Source organism: Sciurus carolinensis, chromosome 2 (genome assembly GCF_902686445.1).
Source record: "Sciurus carolinensis chromosome 2, mSciCar1.2, whole genome shotgun sequence".
Lineage (NCBI taxonomy): Eukaryota > Metazoa > Chordata > Mammalia > Rodentia > Sciuridae > Sciurus > Sciurus carolinensis.
Window position 1 is genome coordinate 13,027,723 of NC_062214.1, and position 18,568 is coordinate 13,046,290.

At 51.2% G+C, this 18,568-nt stretch overlaps 1 protein-coding gene across 1 annotated transcript; it reads left to right on the top strand.

The window, feature by feature from the left end:
* The first annotated feature begins 7 nt into the window (after positions 1 to 7).
* Positions 8 to 6,742, top strand: Tp53rk (TP53 regulating kinase). The gene is made up of 2 exons (XM_047541490.1): positions 8 to 517; positions 1,999 to 6,742. The coding sequence occupies exons 1-2, from the start codon at positions 256 to 258 to the stop codon at positions 2,475 to 2,477; spliced, it is 741 nt and encodes a 246-aa protein (XP_047397446.1). The 5' UTR covers positions 8 to 255; the 3' UTR covers positions 2,478 to 6,742.
* The last annotated feature ends 11,826 nt before the right edge of the window (positions 6,743 to 18,568 follow it).

Consider the following 18,568-nt stretch of genomic DNA (forward strand, 5'->3'; position numbering starts at 1 on the left):
CGAAGAGTCGCCGAGAATGTACGGAGATACACGAAGAGCTGGGCGGCGGCCACAGGAGCCGATTCCGAGAGACGCCGAAGGCTCTGAAAAGGGGCTAGAGGTCGGGAGGCGGAACCACTCCCACGGGGCGGAAGTGTCGGAGGGGAGGTGTTGAATGGCGGAAGAGGTTCGAGGATTTCCGGAGCGAGCGGAAGCACTGCCGGTAGTTTCCGGAGAGAGCGGAAGCGCTTGGCGCGTTTGCGCAGCGGAGCGGTCATGGCTGAGGCAGGCGAAGAGCCGTCGCCGGAGACGGAGCCGCTGACCGCGGCCCGGGAGCGGAGCAGCCGCTTCTTGAGCGGCTTGGAGCTGCTGAAGCAGGGCGCCGAGGCGCGTGTGTATCGCGGCCACTTCCTGGGTCGCGCGGCCGTGGTGAAGCACCGCTTCCCCAAGGGCTACCGGCACCCGGTGCTGGAGACGCGGCTCAGTCGGCGGCGGACGGTGCAGGAGGCCCGGGCGCTGCTCCGCTGCCGCCGTGCAGGTGAGGCGAGCCGGGCTCGCGGGCTTGTGGGGACCCCGAGGCTCCGGGGCCTGGTGAAGGCGGGGTAGAGCCCAGCCTCCGCCTCAGGTTGCCGCACTTTTTCATTTTTACCGTCTGCCTCGGCCTTTGGGAATGTTCTCTTTTCGTTCCTCTCTTCGTTATCCATGAGAAGTCCCAAGCGCTTGTCGTGGGGCCCTGGGCCTGGTTCACATCGCAGCTGTGCCTCTGCTCAGGCCTGAGCGTGTTGTTTAACCTCCCCTTTGTGCCCTCCGGCTCAAAGTTTAGAATTAGTTTTTGAGAATCAGATGTGATTGCAAATTCTCGCCCTGGAACCAAGCTCTCTGGGTTCAGAAACGAACGGCTTCCGGAGGTTTTCAGCAAGTTGACCTCCGCCCGTTCCCTCTCCCGGGAAGTGGAAGTTGTGATAGTTGCAACGTCCCAGATGTTGTGAGCCTTAGACTAGGTGTACCCCCCGTGTTAATGTGTGCCTGACACATAGCTCTCAATAAATGTCAGACTTCGTTAAACGTGTTTTTTTTTTTTTTTTTTTTTTCAGTAGAGCACCGTTGTGCACCACCACAAACCTTGTCCTCAGATGAGAAACTGAGGCTCAGAAAAGGGAAGCAACTTGCCCAGGGTTTGCACAGATAGCAAGTGGCCCATTCCTCTGACTTAGAAGCACTTCTTGCTTTTTTTTCATTAGTACTTCTTAGGCACCCACTGGATATTGTTAAGTATTGGGAGATCTGGGAAAGTTCAGTAGTGAAAATGCAGGTAAATTGCTACCCTTTTAATGAAGTTATTAGTTCCTGTTTTCTCTGACCCTTTGTGTAAGTTCCATTAAACAGAGATCATGGTTTCCTTGCTTGTTCTTGTATCCCCATTGACATATCTCTAGTTTCTAGACGTGCTCTGAGCATGGTTGACCTTCAATAAAAATTCATTCATTGACTGAGTTTATTAGAGGTATTGTTTTATGCTATTGTAGCAGAAACTGAGGCTTAAGAGAAGTTAATGTAGCTTAAAGGTACACAAGTAATAAGGATGGGAGCTGGGATCTGAACCCTGTCCTTTCTGAGCACAAAAATGAATCTCTAAGCCAGCATACTGCTTGGCCTCCTGTTTGGCCTCCTGTTTTTGTCCTTGTCAGGTAGAAACTGTTCTGGCTGGGTCATGATTCCCCTTTTGGCTCCTCATTTTGTTTTTTAGGGAGTTAAGTGTGACAAATGAAATCCAGTCTTAAAATGTGACTTAGGAAAGGAGGTTCTATCATCTCTCAACTTAACTGTGGGTGGTCTCAGGCATATCCCTGCAGTGCCTGAGCAAGGGGAACTTCAAGATAAGTTGTACCGTTTTCTGTGCCATTTCTAATTCTTTTTCTGAAATAAGTAGATACAAGCTGAAAACTGACTCAGTCTTTGAAAATTAAGGTTACCATTAAAAAGAATTTGGTTCAATAACAACTTGTATATTGATTTCAGGGATATCAGCCCCGGTTGTCTTTTTTGTGGACTATGCTTCCAACTGCTTATACATGGAAGAAATCGAAGGCTCAGTGACTGTTCGTGATTATATTCAATCTACCATGGAGACTGAAAAATCTCCCCAGAGCCTCTTCGACTTAGCCAAGACAGTTGGGGAAACTTTGGCTAGAATGCACGATGAAGACCTCATTCATGGTGATCTTACCACCTCCAACATGCTTCTGAAACCCCCTGTGGAACAGCTGAACATTGTACTCGTAGACTTTGGGCTGAGTTTTGTTTCAGGACTTCCGGAAGACAAGGGAGTAGACCTCTACGTCCTAGAGAAGGCCTTCCTTAGTACCCACCCCAACACTGAGGCTGTGTTTGAAGCCTTTCTGAAGAGCTACTCCACCTCCTCCAAAAAGTCCAAACCAGTGCTCAAAAAATTAGATGAAGTGCGCCTGAGAGGAAGAAAGAGGTCCATGGTTGGGTAGAGCGTGTGATTCCACGCAGTTAAGCTGTTTCTCAAAGCAAATTTGAAGAAATGCTGCGAGTGTTAGTAGACCAAAATAAAGGTGTTGGGATATTTTTAAAGTGATCTGTGATCATGCTTATCAAGGTCACCATTATCATCTGTAGTTCTGTTCTCAAGAGCTTACGTAAGACATGCTCGAGGCAGAATTGGGTATATAAAAAATCAATCTGGGACAGACTTTCCCACAAACTGCCTTGTAGCCCTCATGTACGTGTGGGTAGAGGGTGGAGCCACGTAATGAGAACATTACTCTCTTCCATCCTTCTGGTGAGATGAGGATAGTCTCAGTTGGGGATAGTGTGTGTCAGCCTTCTGACCCAGCATGGTGGTGGCTATTGTGTACATGATATGTTTGAGTCAAAACACTTAATGGAATATGCCAACATTTTGAAAAATAAGTCATAGACTAGAAAATATTAGTGTATTATTTTACAAAACTGCTTCCAAGTGTACATTTAGACATAGTTAGATGCTGGGTTTGATATATATTTCTTTTTGAGGATCATAGTGAAAAGGTGAAAATTACTGCTTAACCCCAAGTTTTCATTTAAAAAAGGCTTAGAATAGCTTTGAAAATTTAGGTAACATTGTTTTCATTGCTCTATTTTTTATGGTTACCTTCTAATTAAGACAATGAACTTAAGTTCCTTTGACTTTATAAAGGTAAAAAGTGAGTTTTTCTATCACAGGTGGAAGGTAGAGTACAGATGGTGAAGTGGCTTGTGATGAAGTTCGGAGGAGTTTGGTTTAGGCATCAGGAAAACTGAGTTAAGACAAAGAGTGCCAGTAACTGCCTTTTGACCTTCCAACCATGGCGTCTTGCCCCAGCAGCAGGTGTGGGTGTGATAAAGCACCTTTCTTCCTGTAGGTTCCAAACAGCAAATGTGTCCTGGATGCCTTTTATGTGCCTGCAGCCATTTGTATACTGGATACAACTGTGAGCAGGACAGATAGCCCCCGCTCTCAGGGAGAGAGCAGTGTCCTGGGATCGGGACCAGTGCCAGTGCCCACTGAGTGTGCTGCATGGGCTGACAACTGGGAGGGAGTGAAAACTTCCCTCGCTGGGTAGCTGTGAGTCTCAGGGAGCAGAACTCACTGCCTGCTTACTGCATGTCAGGCGCTGTGCCAGGAGTTTTCGTACTAGATCTAGAACAGCTCTGAGGTATCCCCAGTTTATAGATGGGGAGCTGTCTTAAAAAGGAGGGAACTTGTCCGAGGTATGCTAGGGAATGAGAGGTACTTCCACCTGGCTCCAGAGCCCACGTTCTTTCTGCTGATTCTGTTAGAAACAAGACCGGTATGACAGGCATTGTGCAGCATTTTCAACTCCAAGGGCCAGAGGAGTGGCCGTGATTTTTTCAGTTAGTATTCTCAAAATACCGAGATGGCCTTTCCTCAGTTTCCCCATATGTGCAGCAGGGTTAAGACCTACCTCATGGGGCAAGTGACTGGTTGACTCCGGTATATGCATTCCATCAGCAGGTCCCTAGTGCTCACTGTGTGCCAGGTGCTGGAGACACAAAGGGGGACGTGAAGGCTGCTTTACAGGTAAGACAGTTTCATAGAGTCCTGAGTCAATATGGGGGTAAATCCAGGAAGGCAGGAGATTGGGCGAGCTGTGTGCAAAGATGGTGGAGGAGGAACAGCCCTGAGGGACCAGGCCTCTGGCTGGCAGGCGGCAAGCAAGGAGGAGGAGCAGAAGATGAGGTCAGAGGGGACGAGAGCCAGGTCATGAGGGTCCTGTGACGAGCTTGGATTTTCTTAATGGTGCTCCAAGAGTTTCCAGTGGTCACATCTGAATAGTTTTTCAAAAGGGTTGTATCAGTTGGTGGCACAAAATAACCACAGGGCAAGAGTGGACACAAGCCTGGAAGGGAAAAGGCCACTGCTGCCAGCCAATGCACTGAGAATGGTGGCCGGGGGCTGAAGCAGGGTGAGCGTGCTACACTGTGACACAGGATCTGGCACCAGTGGGCAGAGAGCATGGTCAGCAGCAGGAGTGACAGCGGCAGCCAGGAAGCAGTGACCATCTTCCAGCTGTTGAGGGAGCTGCTGGACGGACTTCGTCAGTGCTCCCAGGAGGAGTGCCATCCAGCTGTGGGCTCAGCCGGGGCCTGTGATGGGAAGTAAAGGTTAAGTGCATTAGGTGAGCAGTGGATTCCTTCCCTGGTTCAGGGCCTCAGGACAGGAACCCTCTGCAGTTCCAGATCCCTCAGACTCCACGTGGAGAGTAGTGGGTGCGTTGCAGTGATGAGCCAACACTAGCAGCTTCTGAAGCCCCCTGGAACCAAGCAGACAAAGGCTTAACCCCCATTTTACACATGTGGGAACAGTACTGTGAACTGTCGTGTCCAGGGCCACAAGAGTGACAGCTGAGATTCAAACCCAAGTTTTTAACAATATCTAGCTTTATCTGGTAGTTACTAAGTTCTTTGCGTGTACTGACCCATCTTTCAGAGCAGGCAAGTGAGGCACAGAGGCAGTGACCCTGAGTCACTCAGAGAGTGGCAGAACCAGGGGCATGGTTAGTGTATGACAATGACTAATGTGACAGTAACCAGTGATGCGTTGTACATAAAGTGCGCCCTTGGCAAGTCCAGAGGGCCACAAGAGGCAATTCCTCAAAGCCTGGCATAGGGAGAGCTCGTTCGGTAGGCGTGGGAGCAGCTTCTGGTTGGTTCACCTCTTCTGCAGAGGGGGACAGTTTTCGGGGTAGCCAGGCTGACCGCACCCACACTGTCTGGGAAGGCCTGCACTAACAGCCGCATAGGCTACAATCTGATGTCACCAAGAAGTAAAATTTACTAATCCTCATTCTGGTTTCAGTAAAACTATGCAAAAACAGGCAGCTGGCCTGTAAGCCATAATTTGCCAATTCGATTTTTAAAACTATTCCCATTATATATTTTGATTACTGAGTTTCTTGGTGCCCCTCAATTTGTGCCCTAGGCAAGTGTCTCCCTTGCCTCTCCCACTGGAGCTCAGCTGTCACCGACTGCTGGTCCCCCACTGGAGGAATCTCTGTTCATACAAGGTGCCCCCACCCCACTCTTGGGAAACTAGGAGTCTCCTCTTGAGTCTGTAATTTGGGGCACAAGTCCAAAGGATTGGCGCTCTTGCCACCAGAGGTCACAGATTACTGTCGTCCACTGCTCAAGTAAAGAGGTAAAGCGGACGCTTCCCTCTGCTTTCTTCCTCTCTCTCCTTGCCTTTCCCTTCCTCCTTCCTGCCACTTTTTTCTTCCTCCTCTTTCCCCTCTACTTCCCTCTTCTCGCTTCCCTGCTTCCCTTTGTGCCCCGTTGTACCTGGTCTTTCCTCCCTTGAACTTGCTCCTTTTTTCAACACCTTAGCTGAGCATTGTATGTGGCAGGCACCATGCTGAGCACTCAGTCTCCTGAGCAGGACAGAGTGGTCGAGTCTGTTCCTTCCTGTTGGCTTTTCCTCCATTTCCTCGTTTCCTCCCGTGTTCGTTGGTAAGGTGTTCAGGGAGCCTTCGGCTGGGTTGGCTCTGCTGGATCCTGAAAAAGCTGCAGTGGACAGGAAGGTCCAGTGGCTCTCTGGAGGTCCTGACTGGAGAGCGGTGACATTCCCGGGCAGCAGGCGCTCCACGGCCATGAGGTCATCAGAGACCCCCAGGCTTAGTCGCTGCTGTCCACACCTGACTCCTGCTGCACTGTTGTGCCCAGTGGCTCCCTGGCTGGCCCCCTGGTTTTGCCCTGACCCTGGTGTTCCTCACTCAGCAGGGAGAGGGACCCTTTTTAAACCAGACAATGCCACCCCTCCATCCAGAAGTCCGATGACTTTCCATCCGTGTCTCCTTGCTTACCAGCTGTAGGACTTGGCGGCCCCTCGGCCACAGCATCCTCATCCATGAAATGGGTGACCAGCAGTGCCCGCTGTGGAGCTGCTGTGAGGACATGGGGTCAGGAAGCAGACTGACGTGTGGTTTGGTGTGTAGGAGGGTCCTCAAGGCGTGCCTCAATGACCCGAGCCCCAGGTGACACCCTGTACGAGAGTTGTTACCTGGGACTGGGTCTTGAGAAACCTTGTTCAACGTGGAGCAGAATGACAGTGACGACCACAGAACCCTTCCTGGACAGTCCCCCAGCAATGGCCAGACCACAGCAGCTCCCTCACCCGCTCTGTCCTTTAACTTCCCCAGGCTGTAAGCGGAAGCGGGGCTGCAGTCTCACCGGGCCCCTCCGCAGGTTTGTCCCAAATAAACCTGTGTTGCTGTTGAGCCACCTCTCCTCTCTTTCCTTCATTCGGTTCTTTCCTTACATGTTGGTGCTGAAACCCAGGGCTGGCGTTAGAGCTTCCCACCACGGGCGGCCCCTTGGGCTTCCCTTGACCTTAGCCTGGTCTCTCGCTCCCTCTCTCACTCTCCCTCCCTCCCTCTGCAGATCCAGTGGGGACCCCTCACATTACCGGACTTCTCATCCACCACCAGCCTACGGGTGAGTGACCCCCTCCGACTCCTGGGTTCCTGGAATCCCTGCCTTGGTTCCCCTCTCTGCAGACACTGTTCCTCTGACAAACCCCAGCGCTGGCTGAGAATCCCTGCCACACTGGTGCAGTGACTTGCCTGTTGTTCCATTGGTCCTTTCTGGAACATCCCTGTGCTCCTCCCCGTGGTGTCACCCGTGGTGCGAGACCCCCGAGCCCACTGTGGCCACCCATCACGCTCCTGAGGTTTCCCTTGATGGGCTGGGTCTGTGACTCAGTGGGGGAGCACTTGCCTAGCACATATGAGGCACGGGGTTCGATCCTCAGCACCACATAAAAATAAATAAAGAATAAAGGTAGTGCATCCATCTACAACTAAATATAAAGATTTCCCTGCAAGACCCTGTCTCCTCCCTTTGGCAATCCCAGTATCTTAGTCCCCAAGGTCTCAGAGGTCTCCAGCCCCTATCATGTCCCGTCTTCTCCAGGCTAACATTCTTCCACCAACTCCTCGCATCACACCCCAGTCTTGACCAGATCCTTGAAGGGGATCAGTGTCTGCCGTGAACACCGACGTCACGACACGTGGAGTACTAACTGCCACACTCTAACAGCGAGTGATAGTGGTTATGATGTCATGTGTATCACAGTGTATATTTCGACACCAGTGAACGTGCAGTCGGGATACGGTGTCATCTGCCTTGCTGCAGGTCAAGGACGGGCAGGTGCACTCTCCCACATTGCTGGTCCCCAGCCACAGTGTTTCTGAATCAAAAGGCAGACTGGGCTGAGAATTTGCATTTCTAGTAAGTTCCCAGGTGGTGCTAAGGCTGCTGTTCTGAGAATCACCACCCTAAAGATCAAGGTGTATCGAGAATAATGGGAAGAGGATGCTGGCAGAGCAGGAAGCAACTGTCATTTCCTGTGCCCATCGTATAGATTAGGGATCTGACGCTCAGAGATGCTACGCAGTGTTCTCAGAGTCTTCAGCCTGCAAATGGCAGAGATTGTGCCAGACCTCATCTGTTGCCTGAAAGAGCCAGGTGGTCCCTCTTAACCTCTTTGGAAAGAGCCCCAATCAGCACAGGTGTTTGTTAGGTGAAGCTCAGACTAGTCCCTAATGGAGAGGTGGGCATGTGACCCCTTTCTGGTCACTAAGAACAGACACAAGGGCAAATCTGTAAAGTTTGCCTCTGTGGGTGATTCTACGTCTCATGGAAGATCTTGAGAGGTGCGCGTTCACCCGCTGCCCTGACCCAGCAAACCCATCAGCGATTCCCGCTTTAAACGAGGTGTCTGAGGTTCAGCAGCTGACACCATAGGCCACCTGGAAGGCGAAGTGTGGGTGATGGGTAGAGAGCCAGGTGGGCAGGAGGCTGCACTGAGGGAGCAGCAGACATCTTCAAAGCGGAAGCCACTGTCAGTTGAGTTTTCTGTCACTTGAAGCCCGAAGCATTCCAAGCAGGTGCAGACCCCAGTCGCACAGCCCTGCTCGTTCACAGCTCCCGTTGCCTGTCCTGGGCAGGTCGGGCATTGGGGACCACGGGCCTCTGCTTAGGTCAAAGCGGAGGCAGAGACAGAGGGACTCAGATCTCCTCTGCAAGGATGGTGGCAGGGACGCTGGACAGATGCGGCCACTCCAGGCCTGGCCCACCTCCGCCTCCAGCTCTCCCTCTGGACTGGGCAGATGCCCAGGTGAGGGCTTTGCTCTGAGTCGGTTGCTGAGCCACCTGCAGACCTTTTCATGGGGTCCACATGACGCTCGTTTCCGAGTTGCCGGTGTTAATCCTTCAGGACAGTGTCCCACATCAATCCAGGTGTCCAGCTTGTCCAGAAAGATCACCAGGAGGTCCAGCTGCCCTGGGCCCGTTCCGACCGCACTCTCTCCCCTCACCCCAGTCCCCGCTCCTGCAGGCTGCCCTCCACTCAGGCCTGCTGCCAGTTCCCGTCCACCCTCATGTGTGTCCTGCTGTCCCTCCCACTGTGGACTTGAGGGGAGGGGTGCTTCTCGCTCTCAGACATCGTCGCCTTCACGCTGCCTCTCCCTGCAAGCGTTCCAGTTGGTGACCCTCAGTGAGGGGGTCCGCACCTTCTCCAGGGGCCTCCCAGGTGTCTGGACTCCGCAAGTCCAAGACAAACGGTGGCTCCAGCCCGTGCTCTCTGCTCCCAGCACGGCCTCAGCAACAAAGAGCTGGAAACCCAGCACCTGGGCGGAACCTGGCCGCTCCTTTCACTCCCGTTTCCCACCCCTGACCCAGACCCGCAGCAGGTCGGCTCAGCTTCGCAGGCAGATGGAATCAGAGGCAGGAGCCTGGCTACCCTGGAGGCAGGTGGTGGGCAAGGGGCTTCTGGAGGCTTCGGGGAGTGTGGGGAGTTCTGTGTCCTGAGGGCGTGCTCATTACTGGGCGGATTTGGTTGGTGACACTTAAACTACACACGCATTCCTGCATCCTGTTCTGCATTTATGTTACATTTCTATTTAAAAGTGACATATGGCCTACCACCGTGGCCCTCCCAGCAGCCGGTGCATCCTGCTGAAGCCAGACTTGGATCCTGTCACTCCTCTGTGCAGACAGTGGTGGTCCCCTCCTCACTCAGGGCCACCCCGCACAGAACTTTGTGACGCGTCTCCTGCTCCTCTACTCTGCCTCCCCTCTCCCTGCTCCCTCTAGGGGAGCCACGCTGGCTCCTGCCTTCTCCCAACATGCCAGCTGCCTCCTGTCTCAAGGCCCTGTGTTTGCTCTTCCCTCTGCCTTGGAACACTGTTCCCGCCGATCTTCACGTGGGGTCCTCTCTCATTTCCTTCAGGCCAATGCCAGATGCCACTCCCTCTGCAAAGCCCTCGCAAACACCCTGTGTATGAGGGAAGCACTCCCAGCCTGACCTGCCCCCCAGCTCATCCCCTCCGTTGGGGCCACTGACCCTCCCTTGACTCACTTGCTCTGGTGCTTACCACGTGGGCCCCTCGGAACCTGGCAGGGGGCTTTCCTCGGCCCTCTCCTCTCTCCCTGTTCCTGAAAGGGTGCCTGGAACGTAGTGGGTGCTCTGGAAGCATTTCTTGGATCGAGCTGAATTTCCCCTTCCACACCCAGCCTGCTCGCTGGAGAGGGTCAAGGATCCGCTTGAGCTTTGCTCCCACTGTCTGTCTGTCTGTCTGTCTGTCTGTCTGTCTGTCTCTCTCTCTCTCACACACACACACACACACACACACTCCACCTATCCGAGGTCTTCTCTGCTGGAGGCAAAGCAGAGTGTGCTCCTGGCCAGGGGTTTGGAACAAAAAACAGACAGAGCCCTGGGGGTCTGGAGCCGATCAAAGGGCTCTTCATGTTTGTAAACCTTCACCCTCTGCCCAGGACAGAGGAGGCTAGGGGATGGCCGGGAACCAGAGTTGTCAGGGCTCCAGGCCGAGGCCAAGCTGCCTGACCGCCCCCTCCTGGGGACATGAAGGGGGTGACTAATCCCAAGCCCAGCCTGAGGCCTCTCTGCTGGGACCTGCTTCAAAACCAATATTGCTCTTGGAGCTGCAGAGACCTCGAATGAAATGTCACTGAAAGATGCTGACAGTGGCCCTGGGGAGAGGAGGGGGCTGGAGGGCAGGGGGCCTTAGGGTTTCTCTAGGGAGGCAGCGCCCCAACTCTCTCCCCTTCCCTGCTTTACTCTTCCTCCTCGTGTTAAACATCATGTGAAATGCTGTTCATTTTACACATTTATGTCATCTTAGAGCTGCTCAAATGAAAACTGTGAAACTTTTGTCTGCCTTGATCACCGCTGTACCCAAGCACCCAGATTGGTGCCTGGGACATAGTAGCTGCTCAGTTAGTCCTGGTTGGTGAATGCTACCCAAGATTTTGATTGATGTTCATGGCAATCAAATATGACATAAAGCAGTTTCAATAATTCGATATATATTGATCCTCTATGTCCCAGGCACTGTTCTTGGTGCTGGGAATTTGGTCAGGAACAAATGGGAGTCCTTGTTCTCATGGAGTTCATTCGGGGGGAGGGGGTCATTTCAAGTAGAATCATGTTATGCGGGAAATGAGAGGCAGGGGCTTGTACACAGGGTGAGTGGTAGAGTGGAAGAAAGCTGCGTTCCGTTAGGTTGGTGATCTTGGGGGCCCTTCTGAGGAGGCGATTGCTGAGTGAGGAGAAGGAACCAGTTACTGTGATGGTGGCAGGGTTGAGGGGGGGGCCAGAGAGACCCAGGCAGACGGCAGTGAAGTGAGGACTTGCGTGGTCCAGGGGCAGGAAGCAGGTCGTGAAGAGTGCGGTGCACAGTGGTTGAGGAAGAGGCCCAGGTGGCCAGGTGGGCAGGACCCGTCACTCACTGGAGTGTCCCGTGCGGTGCCCTCAGTCCCGGGCCATGACCCATCAGCGCGTCGCTCACCTCACCTAGCTTGCTATTTTTCAGTTAAGAATCACTGACACCACTTAATGAGGGGTTGATAGGTCGCTGCCCCCATAATGAATAAGCAGGGACAGGACAGAACAGTGACCCCAGCATGGCAAGTTCATCGCAGGAGCCGAAACCCAAACAGCCTAGCCCCATACGTCAGAGCCTGAACCGTCTTGAGGGAAGCACGAGGCTCCCCCTCTCGGGGGCTCCCGACGCCCACCCCTGCCCTGCGCCCTGGCTGCACCTGCTGTTCTCCGTGGCTCCTCTGTCCTCGCTCTGTCGCTGTATTTCCTGCCTCGCCCGTCTCCCTTTTGAGTAAGTCTAGAAGAGCCTTTTCCCGTCGTTTATACCTTGGTCAGCACGAGGTGTCAGGTGCATTTCCATATGAAGTTCTTAGTCCAGTACTTGGAACACAGTTTTGAACATGGTAGGCAGTGTCCCCCAAGAAAGGGTAGTTACCGTCCACACTCATCAGCGCAGTGAGATCGTGAGCACCTGAGTCACATCTGCGCCAGGGCTCAGGCCAGCCCCGCTCAGTGGCCTCTTGCCAACACTCCACCACCTGGGCCTGTTGTCCGGCTGGGTAGCAGTGAGGCTTTGGAGTCAGAAGCATCTCTGAGCTTTGGGCTCCTCTGCACGGAGGATGAGGCACCCGCGTGGAAGGGTGGCCCTGAAGGTGGAACGGGAGAAGCAGGACGGACGGAGCAGGCGGGGGCAGAGAAGGGCTCCGTCAGCGGCACTCAGGGCCTGGGAGACCTTGATGAGAGGGCTTGCCCTGTCCCTCTGACCATCTTTGAAGGGAAGGTGACGAGGGAGGGAGCGCGCCGTTCTCTCTCCAGCTGAAGTACGCCTCGGAGGTCAGGCACGCGTTGGATTCCTCAGCTCAACAAAAACGCGTTCTTCCCGCTGCTCGGGGTTCAGGTGGGGGTGGGAGGGCGGCAGTGTGCGTCATGGGAATTTCAGTCCTACCATGCGCTGGCTGTGTGACCTTAGACACATGTCCTAATCTCTCTGAGTCTCAGTTTCCTCTCTGTCCAGTGGACAAACCTACTAGCAGATGAAAATAAGCGTCCGTCGAACCGTCATCTTCCGTGGCCGCTCTTTAAGAATCCCCTGCCACATCTTCCTTTTCACTGCCAAGGGTGAGAAATAAATGAAGGAAGTCAGTGGGTCCAGCCTCGAAGCCAGTTTTTATGCAAGTAGCCTTCTAAGGGCCGAGCACCCCACTGGGGACCTTGTGACTTGCAGACTCTTCTTCCTGTAAGAAGCTGCAGTTCTGGTAAGAGAAGTAATAGTGACAATATGGTCACCTATTGCTGGGGAACAAAGTGCCCCATGAACTCAGTGGCATGAGGGGACCATTTCTTGACTCACAGGTTGTGTGGCCAGACACTTGGACAGGGCACCGAGGCAAGGGCTTGTCTCTGCTCCAGCACATCTGGCTTCAGCTGGAAGACCAGAGGCTGAACTGGAATCACGGGACGGCCCCTCCACTCGACGCCCAGTGGCTGATGCTGGCTGTGGGTGGGAGCTCGGTCTCTCCCCATGGCCCTCTCTGTGTAGCTTTTCGGCCTGGTTTAATGTGAACTTCAGATATGGTGGCTGGATTTCGAGGGCAAGGGTCCCAAGACTGAGTGAACCAGGCAGGCACTGTGCCCTTGTGACTCAGCTCTGGAATCCCATAGCTCTGCCTTTACCACGCTCGCTATTGATTGGAACGTCACAAGCCCCTCCCCCATTCGAGAGGTGCGACAGAGACCCCCAGCTCTCAGTGGGGCAAGTGCAGATGCTGGTAATCGTGCTGTCCCTGTGAGCCGCACCAGTGTGCTTCTCCTCTCAGATGGGAAGCTCAGGCCGGCCCTTGCCTGGAGACGAGCAGAGTGGCCCAGGAGTGTGACTTTCTCCAGGCAGGGTGGCAGACTCAAAGGCTGACACCAGTGGGTCTGCACAGGGTGCGGTGAGCCGACACAGGCCAGGTGCTGCGGACGCCTGGCTCTGGGCAGCTGTGGCCCCTGCGCTTGCCCAGTTACGAGTAGTACCGTCACCTTTGAGCCCCTAGTCGACACCTCTGTTCTGAGGCCAAACATGGACTCTTAACCCCTTGGTCCTGGTACAGGGAAGCCAGCTCAGGGCCCTGGTGAGATGCACCCCTGTCCCAGCCGCCTCCACCTGGACTTTAGGGAAGGGACCAGTGTCCAGGCTGGGAGTTGTCCAAATCCCTATGGGTAGCGGTTCCAGTCTGGAGTACCCACCCTCCGCGCCCGGCCTGCCAGGTCCAAAGAGCTCCAAGGAGGACCTTGGCTCACCCGGAGCTGTCCAGCGACTTTGATGAGGCCGCTCGCGGGGATGGTCCAGGGTCACGTTCCAACCTGAAAGGTCAGGGAGGGTTTCGTCACAGGCTGGAACAACCTGCCCTTGGGGTTTACAGGAGCCAGCGCCTAACCTGCGACCGGGCCCTTCTGGCACCACCTCCCGGCTTCCCAAATTTCAGATCTGTGCGTCCTGAGGTCAGAATTCTGCCATGAGTTACTGAGCATTTTCCTTTGACTTGCTGCACATGGTGAACTTAAAAGGAGGATGTTTAAAACAAATCATAGGCTTTAATAAAAAAATCCCAAATCACTTGCTCTGTCAAAGATTATAAGAATAAATAAAATAAGAATGAAAACAGGTTGTCCAGTTCCCACACATGCCAAAGCCTCTGACCATAAAACTCTCTCTGGGTTATGAGGGAAGATTTGCAGGGGAGCTTACACCCAGCTGAGACCCTCTCCACAGAGTGCTGAGAGTTAAGGAAAACTGACACAGGAGACCCAGTTCATTTCTGTGATTTAATGTTATTATATAATGTTGTTGTGGTCTGGATAGAATGTGTCCCCCACCAAGCTCATGTTTTGGAAACTCAGAATCCACCCTAGCAGTGTTCAGAGGTGAAATAATTAGATCATGAGAACGCTAACCTCATCCGTGGGTTAATGATTTGAGTGGGTTACTGGGTAGTAACTGTAGGTGGGGGTGTGTGTGTGTGGCTGGAGGAACAGGTCCCTGCCGGGGGTGGGGTAGGCCTTTGGGGCTTGTTTTTTGTCCCTGGCACCTGCACACCTCTTTCTCTCTCTGCACACACCAGCTTTCCTCTTCCATGCCCTTCCGCCATGATGTTCCGATGGCCTCGGGCCCAGAGCAGTGGAGTTGGCTAACCATGGATTGAGACCTCAGAAACCATGAACCCAAATAAACTTCCTCTTTTAAGTTGTTCTTGTTGGTATTTTTGTCACAGTGATAAGAAGCTGACCAACACAGTCGTACTGAACAACATAAACTCACCCGTGCGTCCTCACCAGGCTGCCTCCCGCCCCCTGAGAAACACTTCATCTCACTTGATCCACTAGCAGGGCCTCTTGCTCACCTCGCAGGCCTTCAGCAAGGCCCGTGGCTCTACCAGCAACACACCCAGGAGCGCATGGCTCCTCACCACTGCTGCCCTGTGCCCAGCCAACATCGCCTCAGCCAGAGGGACCTTCCCAATCCCATCATGATGGCCACAATGAAAAAGACAGGTCATCACAAGTTCTGGAGAGGACGTGGAGAAACTGGAACCCTGGCACACTACTGGTGGAAGAGTCTGGCAGGTCCTCACAAAGTACAAGTCCACAGAGGCTCAAGTCCCTTAGGCAGAACGACATAACCTCACACTTTAGATCCTTTCTAGATTGCATATGAGGCCTAATATAATGTAAATTCTATGTCAATAGTCATTGCACTATATTGTTTAGGTAATAATAACAAGAAAAAATCTGCAGGCTCAGTAAAGAGGCAGCTATTTTTCAGGTCTTTTCTCCCCGTGGTTGGTTGAGTAGCAGATGGGGAGCCTGTGGAAACGGGCCGACCGTACCGAGTCACTGCTGTGCGGTGGTCAGGCATGTGGACTCTGGGCGCACTGCGGAGGTTTGACTCTCCACTTGATAGCTTTGTGTACTTGGATCAGATCTTTGAGCTCTCTGTATTTCAGTTTCCTCCTCTGCAGAATGGGATCTGTGAGGACCTACTTCTAGGGTCCTTTACTAGTTCAGTGGCTAAATTGCATGGTGTTCTTCAGTCAGTGCCTGGCACAGAATAAGCGCTCCGGTGCCGCCATCGTGATTCATGACTAACAAGATGGAAAGCCGACATTCCCGGGGCATTCCACGTGGATGGCAAACTTGATTAAATTCCCTTCAACAATACAAATGGATGACAAATTTTTGTAAAGCTGATTCTTTGGAACAGTTCAAGCATTGAGTATATGTCAATTTACTGGTGATAAAACTTGTGACTATCAAGGATTTTGATACTGTTGGGGTGTCCTGGGGCCCATCCCCATAGATACCAAGGAATGGCTATATGCGTTTATTAGATATGGGAGTTATGACTTTAATTCTGAGCATTCAACAAAGCAAAGCAGCAGTGTCCCCAGCCCTCACGCGGTTAGCGTTGTCAGCGGTTTGTGTGGCTCACCTGGAGGCTGACTCCCCGACTCCTGCCTCAGGTATCAAGAGAGCAGTTGCCAAAGTGCTGAACTTGTAGCACTTACTCTTTTCTTACAGTAGGTTGCCTTGGTTACATCAGAAGCCCTAAGTCTCTATATTCTATGTGGATTTAACATTGAAACACTTGAATTTTTCCCGAATGAAATGTTCTTGTTGGCAGGAGCCGACCTGGTGGTCCTGGTATTTTGATACGCTTAGTGTCTGATGGCCTAATTATTAGAAACAAGCTTTTGTCATCGCTCTTTTGTGACAGAGTTCCCCTTCAGGTTCTGATACAGGAAGTTAAAAGATAATGTTCCTCCTACTCTAAACTTCCGCCCCCACCTCCCCAAAAAGAGGCTTTATAAGCTATAAAACCATAGTTTAAAAAAAAACAAATAGAGAATTGTGAACAAAGAAACCTAAAGGAACTAAATTTTAAGAGGAAAGGTCAAGATCCTCACAGGAGAGAAGAGTCTGAGCAGCTGCACATGCTGTTGATGTGGCCCAGTGTCCAGGGCCACTTGGGAGCGGCCCTGTAGATGAGCATGGAAAGGCATTTGCAGAACAGGTCTGGATCACAGCCACCAGGTGCAGGGATGCCACACCTAAGGGACAGGTCCAGGGGGCCTCCCTTGTATGCAAGGTGCCAAAAGTGGGGTGGGAAGCAGGACAGGAGAGCCGACAAAATATTGGGAGTGAGAGAGAAGAATCGAGTGCCGCCCTCCCCTCCTGGGCACTCTGTGACACCGAGGGAGGGTGGTGTCACTAAGAGAAAGACGTATGAGGCATGCCAGGCCTTCACAGTATGTGGTCACAACACTCCAAAGGCCAGATGAATGACAGCCGGGCTAGAAAAATCTTCCTAGGTGCAGGAAATGGGGGACAGGATTTGTAAGAAGAGATAACTTCCTAATCACTCAAACAAAACAAACTAAAACATAGCCAGTTGGCCTTAGTGGAATGGAAAGAACCCACCATTCCAAAACCAGGCAACTCTACTGCTGAGCCGAGACAGTCTAGAATCTCTCCAGTACTCAGATCTCAAGTCTACCAAGTTCTTCTGAAGGAGGCGTTCTGCTTCCTCCCTCACTCAGAGCTGAACTAAAACGACACCAAAAGCTGAAACCAGCTCAAGGACAGATCAGATGAAGTCCACACTCTGTTTTCCCAGAAAAGGGGAGTGTCCCTTTCTGGAGGTAAATATTATCTACTTCATTCTCTATTGTTCCTTTCCATAAAATATCCCCTATACACTCAAAGATTAACAGACACAGAGAAAGCAATAAAATATGATAGGAGAGAAAAGAATCAATAGAAGTAGACCAGGAATTGCTCAGATTTTTAAATTCTTGAGACATTTAAAAAAAAAAAACTATTACAAAATGGAATTATCTAAAGAACAGCATGCATTAATAAGTGGGAAATTTCACCAGAAACATGGAAATTATAAGAAGAATTAATGAAAATGCTAGAGTTGAAAAATACAATATCAGAAATAAAAAGTTAAATCTAAAGCAAATTGGACACAGAAAAGGAAAGTATCTGTGAAGTTGAAGACAGGAGTTATAAAATGTTCAGACTGAAGCACAGAGAAAAAATACAGTGAAAAAATATAGAATACCTAACCTGAAATTTTTGAGATAGTATACTAAATCATCTAACATAAGTATAATTGAAGTTCTAGAAGGAGAGGAGAGAGAATGGGCAAAAGAAGTATTTGAAGACATAATGACTGGGCATATTTCAAAACTGATGAAAGACACCAACACACAGATCCAAAAAACTTAGCAAACTCCAAGGAAATAAGTATGAAGGAAAGTACACCCCAGCCCGTTACTACCAAAATGCTGCAAAGCCAAAAATACAGAGATCTTACAAACAGCCAGAGTAAAGATCCTAAAGGGGAACAGTGATACAAATGGTAGGTGATTTCTTACCAGAAACAATGTAAACTAAAAGACATCCTGCAAGTGCTGAAAGAAAAATCCAAAAACTGGTCCACCCTCACAGTGGAAGTTACTTCATTCTATATCCAATGAAAACAACTTCAAACACAAATACAGAAATAAAGATACTTTCAGAAAAACAAAGGCAGAGGGAATTCATCTTCACAGATCAGCACTATAAAAAGTGGTAAGAGGAAAGGAATCCCGGCTTCTAAGAGAAACGATCCTGGATCTTCAGGAAGGAATGAAGAGATAGGGTGAACATCCTGGGAAATACAAAAGACCTTTTTAAAAGGACCTTCATTTTAATTTATACATATCTTTAAAAGATTATAGACTGTTTAAAAAATATAACAATGGAGGCAGGGGATCACAAGTTCAAGGCCATCCTCAGCAATGTGGCAAGGCCCTAAGCAGCTTATCAAGACCCTGTCTCAAGACTTTAAAAAAGCTGTGGAGGGGACTGTGGATGTGGCTCAGTAGTTAAGCACCCCTGGGTTCAGTCCCCAGCACCAAAAAACAAAAACAAAACCCCAACATATTGTGTAATTTATACAGTGGGGTTCTGGTAAATGTTTAACAAGTAGCTCTCTGAAGGAAAAAAATGTCCTTATTTATAGCACTTTATTATTATTGTAATGTAAGTATTCCCATAATGGGTGATTTCAAGTTATCATCAGTTCTACAGCTGGCTTGTAATTGTTTTTCAAATTTAGCAATCACTCATGGCTAACTTCAGCACACCACTGGG